This window comes from Salvelinus sp. IW2-2015, linkage group LG30 (assembly GCF_002910315.2).
Source record: "Salvelinus sp. IW2-2015 linkage group LG30, ASM291031v2, whole genome shotgun sequence".
NCBI lineage: Eukaryota > Metazoa > Chordata > Actinopteri > Salmoniformes > Salmonidae > Salvelinus > Salvelinus sp. IW2-2015.
In genome coordinates, this window is record NC_036869.1 from 9,978,613 (window position 1) to 9,984,879 (window position 6,267).

General features: G+C 50.0%; 1 protein-coding gene across 1 annotated transcript in view; it reads left to right on the forward strand.

The window, feature by feature from the left end:
- Positions 1-5,752, forward strand: part of foxo6b (forkhead box O6 b) — an 89,241-nt gene extending 83,489 nt beyond the window's left edge. The window contains exons 2-3 of the mRNA XM_023974653.2: positions 3,079-4,049; positions 4,719-5,752. Of these exons, the coding sequence (XP_023830421.1) occupies positions 3,079-4,049; positions 4,719-5,592 (1,845 nt within the window). The 3' untranslated portion in view covers positions 5,593-5,752. The remainder of the gene's footprint in view (positions 1-3,078; positions 4,050-4,718) is intronic.
- The last annotated feature ends 515 nt before the right edge of the window (positions 5,753-6,267 follow it).

Consider the following 6,267-nt stretch of genomic DNA (forward strand, 5'->3'; position numbering starts at 1 on the left):
GAGAAGTGGCTTCTTCCTTGCTGAGCGGCCTTTCAGGTTATGTGATACAGTAATCCCTCGTTTATCGCGGGGTTACGTTCCGAAAATGACCCGCGATAAGTGAAATCCGCGAAATAGAAAACTTTTTTTTTTACAATTAGCAACTATTACATGTATACAAATACAGTGACTCACGTGTAGGCCGTTTCACTGCTCTTCAGACTGGGCCGCTGCATCCGACTGCGCTCTGCAGTGGGTTATTATGGGTTTAGGAGATGTTCGAAATTACAAGATAATTTGGCCAACTTAATGTAAATTTGCCAAGCTGTTTTATGTACGTACACATAACTGCACGAGACGACAAAATGATAGCACAATTCGTAGCATGTTTTGATACAAGAAGCGGGAGTGAGTTTTTAGCGAATCAGAATGCAGAGCACAATGCACCAAAAAAAAAAAAAAAATGCATTATGAAAATCCGCGAAATAGCGAATCCGCGATAAGTGAACCGCGAAGTGGCGAGGGATCACTGTATAGGACTAATTTTACTGTGATATAGATACTTTTGTACCTGTTTCCTCCAGCATCTTCACCAGGTCCTTTGCTGTTGTTCTGGGAATAATTTGCACTTTTTGCACCAAAGTACATTCATCTCTAGGAGACAGAACGCATCTCCTTCCTGAGCGGTATGACGGCTGCGTGTCCCATGGTGTTTATACTTGTGAACTATTGTTTATACAGATGAACATGGTACCTTCAGGCATTTGGAAATTGCTCTCAAGGATGATCCAGGCTTTGTGAGATCTACAATTTTTTTTCTGAGGTCTTGGCTGATTTCTTTTGATTTTCCCATGATGTCAAGCAAGGAGGCACTGAGTTTAAGGTAGGCCTTGAAATACATCCACAGGTATACCTCCAATTGACTCAAATGATGTCAATTAGCCTATCAGAAGCTTCTAAAGTCATGACATTTTCTGGAACTTTCCAAGCTGTTTAAAGACACCGTCAACTTATTGCATGTAAACTTCTGACCCACAGGAATTGTGATACAATGAATTATAAGTGCAATAATCTGTCTGTAAACAATTGTTGTAAAAATGAATTGTGTCATGCACAAAGTCGATGTCCTAACCGACTTGCCAAAACTATAGTTTGTTAACAAGAAATTTGTGGAGTGGTTGAAAAACGAGATTTAATGACTCCAACCTAAGTGTATGTAAAATCCCGACTTCAACTGTATGTGTAGGCAGGTTGCTTAGGATTCAAACTTCTCAAACAGTCTAATTCATACTCTTTGAGGAGGTGTTCCACAATCATGTGTGATTTGTACCGCATACAAGGTCAAGTATTGTATTCTTTACACAGTACGGTAAGACGTTATCCCATTACACCACCTTTTCATGCTTTTTAAAAAATTAAATGAATGCAAGCTTGTCTTTAATACTTACAAAACCATCAGGCTTGATTGAGCTGTTTTGTCTTCTAGTAATGTGGTGAATGCCTGTATTTCTTTAAACCTCTTTTTTAGCAAAATATGTATTGAAAAAAATAATCATATTAACATCCTTTTTTGGTCAGTAGGAGCCCTGCATAACAACAGTACAGTAGCTCAGATAGATAGAGCCTGTCTGCAATCCTGATTTCTGTAACTGTTAGCTTACCTGTGTAATATTAACATAAGCTCAGAACCACTTGTGTTTCAAACATGGTTCTTTTATCAATTGCTTTGCTGATCAATGGACAGTTCATACCTCTGTCAAAAATATATGCAGCTTAACCTTTTCGAAATATCTCTAACGGTCGTCTCAGATGAGTTGTTGTCAGTATGCACTCACTGTTCCAAAATATGATTATTACGCAACAGGACAGTTAACACGCGCTGCATGCTAATTATCTATAGGCTATGTTTCAACTTGTCAAATTCAAATTATTTTCTAACATGTTTTATTTTCTTAACAACAGTTTGAATTGAGGTGTGGTCCACTCCTCATTGATTCACATAAAAGTAGCCCATTTCAGTATTGCGGACAATTTATGTTTGAGACTTTACTGAGCCGGACAAACTTCTCTAGGAGAACCCAAGCACTTCCCTATTGTTTCTGCAGATCAAGTATGCAGACATTTGCACAGTCCTGCACGAACTGGCACATTTTCTGGCTGGCATGTACAGTTTTATTCATGTTTTCAAGTACTGGTGACAACTAATGCATTACGATTGTTGCATAGATTGTAATGACACCTATGATGTGTGTAAAATAAATGTTTTGAAGGTTGTACTGATTATAATGAGCTAATGCTAAGCTATTTGCCAGCTATGTCTGGCGCCATGTTTGTTGACATGTTGACATGTATACAATGCATTCTGGGTGTCATAGATACATCTGTCAGACCAAAGATAGTATGGGAACTACTGTACCGAGTCCCCCCTCTCCCCTCTCCCTCTCTCTCATTCAGCCTCCTGGCTAGATCTCAGGGTTTCATATTTGGAGGCCTTGCGATCGATACAGTGTGTCTGTGATTGGGTTGCCACGCGTGATTAATTTCTGTAACCTTGGTGATAGTTTGATGTGGAGTCTCTGGCTGAAACCCTATGTATTATGTGTGAGTGTGTGCAGACAGGAGTGAGTGTGTGCAGACAGGAAAGGAAGGAAAAGGAGAGGAGGGGAGAGGAAGGGAAAGGCAAGGAGATGGGTGGAGAGGAGTGGAGAGGAGTTGAGAAGAGAGGAGAGTAGGGGAGAGGAGAGGAGAAGAAGGGAAAGGAGTGGAGAGGAGAAGAAGGGAGAGAAGAGGAGAAGAGGGGAGAGGTATCGATTGGCTGTAGCTCTGAGGCGCTGAGGCGCTGCTCTGAGGCGCTTCGCCCTCCTTAGTCTCTCCTCCATCTTTCTCTTTTTATCTCTCCCTCTCAGGTAAAATAGTTTGGTGTTGATTTCAAATGATTGTGTGTTTAAAAAAAGTGATTATTTGACCCTAAATGTTCTCTTGGGTGTTTCTGTTTATCTCTCTTTTTCCCTCTCTCCCTATCTCTCCCTCTCTCTCCCTCTCTCTCCCTCTCTCTCCCTCTCTCTCCCTTTCTCTCCTTCCCATCTATCTCTGCTCTAGAACTCCATCCGCCACAACCTGTCCCTCCACACTCGGTTCGTCCGTGTCCAGAATGAGGGGACGGGGAAGAGTTCCTGGTGGATGCTGAACCCAGAGGGAGGGAAGATGGGGAAGGGACCCCGACGACGCGCCGCCACAATCGACTGCCCCAACGGCACCAAGTACCTGAAGAGTAAAGGACGGGCCAGGGGTAAGAGGCCTGGAGCCGGAGCTGGCAGTGGAGCTGTTGGTCGGGGCAGGCGGCAGGGTTACGGCCTGGGTCAGGGGGCTCGACCGGGGATGCATCAGGGGTCTCCGGAGCAYGGTAGTCCTGCAGGGAAGGGCGGAGTAGGGGTGGGAGGAGAGGAGTACGATGCCTGGACGGATCTCCACTCCCGGACCTCCTCTTCGGCTTCGACACTTAGTGGCTGCCTTTCTCCCATCCTGGCCGAGGCTGAGCCAGATGAGCCAGAGGAGGGAGGCCTTTCCTGCTCCACCTCCCCCCGCCTCTATCCTAGCCCTACCGCAACTCGCTCCCCTGCCCTGGGCACTGGGGGGCACTGCCCTGGAACCTCCTTGGAGCTGCCCCAACTCACTGACCTGACTGGGGCTATCAGCCTGGAAGAGGGCTACCCCCACCCCCAGAACCACCCACAAACCCAGCCTCGTAATGGCTACCCCAGCCCCTACGGCACCGGCCCCAAGGGGGAAGGCTCCTACTGCGGCCCTGTCTACGGGCAGCCGTCCCTGGGCATGCTGCAGCTCCATGCCCCCATACCCATGCAGACCATTCAGGAGAACAAGCGAGCCAGCTTCCAGCGCCCCCTGAGGGCCTACTCAGAGAACAATGCCCTGCAGAGCCTGCTGACCGGAGGGCCTGGAGGTCCTCAGTACTGCAGTAAGGACATGGTCACACTGGGAGGGGAGTCACACACGCTGCTGACCCAGGTAACCAACGGGGTTCACAGCCACAATCANGGGATGCATCAGGGGTCTCCGGAGCATGGTAGTCCTGCAGGGAAGGGCGGAGTAGGGGTGGGAGGAGAGGAGTACGATGCCTGGACGGATCTCCACTCCCGGACCTCCTCYTCRGCTTCGACRCTYAGYGGCTGCCTKTCTCCCATCCTGGCCGAGGCTGAGCCAGATGAGCCAGAGGAGGGAGGCCTKTCCTGCTCCACYTCCCCMCGYCTCTATCCYAGCCCTACYKCMACTCGCTCCCCTGCCCTGGGCACTGGGGGGCACTGCCCTGGCACCTCAATGGAGCTACCCCAACTCACTGACCTGACTGGGGCTATCAGCCTGGAMGAGGGCTACCCCCACCCCCAGAACCACCCWCMRACCCAGCCTCGTAATGGCTACCCCAGCCCCTACGGCWCCRGCCCCAAGGGGGAAGGCTCCTACTGCGGCCCYGTCTAYGGGCAGCCRTCCCTGGGCATGCTGCRGCTCCAYGCCCCCATRCCCATGCAGACCATYCAGGAGAACAAGCSAGCCAGCTTCCAGCGCCCCCTGAGGGCCTACTCAGAGAACAATGCCCTGCAGAGCCTGCTGACCGGAGGGCCTGGAGGTCCTCAGTACTGCAGTAAGGACATGGTCACACTGGGAGGGGAAGGAAGGGAGTCACACACGCTCCTGACTCAGGTAACCAATCAGAGTCGCAGCAGCCACAATCATAGCCATAGCAACCATAATCATAATAACCATGAACACAGACACAATCCAGGCCCACACAATGGTCACGGCTCAGTTCATGACCAGAACCCCAGCGGTCATCATCAGAATGGCCTCCACAATCATGGTCAACCCAACCTGGACTATAACCATAGCCACAAACAACACCTCAGCCCGGCCACTGACTACAACCAGAGTCACAACCACAAACTGAACACAAGCCATGACCACACTCACCAGTCCAACCAGGGTCACCTCCACGGTCACCTCCAGGGTGGACCCAGACCTCCAGCCCTCCAGGCTCTTTCTCCCAGAGTCAACACAGACATCCTGCAGCCCTACAGCCTCAAAACCTCCACCCCAACTCCTAGCCTCTATGGCCCCCTCACCCCCCACCTCCCCACCCCCAACCCCTCGTCCCTTCCCCCCAACCCCGCCTCTGTTCTCGACATACACCAGGACCCCTGCCTCCGCCTGGCCTCCGCCCCGGCCCCTCACCCCCACCCCCGCCACCAGCCCTACCCCGGTACCACCTACCACCAGGGTATAACTATGACTGACTCCTGGCATGGCTACTACCACCACACCCTCCACCCCACCCAGAACTACCAGGGACACCCCCACCACAGCACTCACCACCCCAGCCGCATGGCTCCAGACCTGGAATGTAACATAGACATTCTCCCCAGCAGCCTAGACTGTGACGTGGAGTCCATCCACCTCAATGACTTCATGGACACAGAGGGGATGGGGATGGACTTCAACTTTGATGGATCCCTGTCTCAAGGAGTGGGCATGGGCATGAGCATAGCTGCTTTCGCCGGAGCGCCGCAGGGACATCACAGCCAGAACTGGGTGCCTGGGTGAAGGGGATTGGTCAGGGTAGCCTAAGGACCAATCAGGACACAGCAGAAAGGCTTTTACCCACAAGGCCGAGCTGCAGAGGTCAGAGGTTAGGGATCAGGGTCGGAGCGTACCCTTGGACTGACTGATTGACTGTGATGCTTAATGCTCCAAGACAAAATAACTGAATGTGTCTTGTCATGTTGTTTCCTGAGGATCCCTTTAACTTTACAATCTATGTTCTCTCATTCTTTCTCTCCCTCTCTGTGTTCTCTTTCTCCTTCCCTCTACACTCTAGTAGTGCCACAGCACCCTCCCAGCTCTGTGCTATCCCCCTGGTTCATGTCTTTCAGTTTGTCTGCTCTACTTTATCAATAATTTCTTGGCCATCCATAAGCTCTCAAGCACTTTACATCCGTCGCTTTCAAAACAGATGCAGTATAACAAAGACCAGGGGAAAGTCAGTCTCTGTTGGCTTAAGTTGAATTTATGCAAACCCCTTTATTATCCATCTCTTCTTATAAAAACGAGAGAGGCGGTATCTTACTTGAGAACAGGATCAAACAACTGCATAAATAAATGGGTTCAGCGGGTTGAGATGCGGGTGCTTTTCAGAATGTTTTGCATACTGGTTGGAAAGTAGGGAGGTCGGGTGGATGGAAGGAGGGATGGATCCAGGGTAGGAAGAGGGGGTTGGCT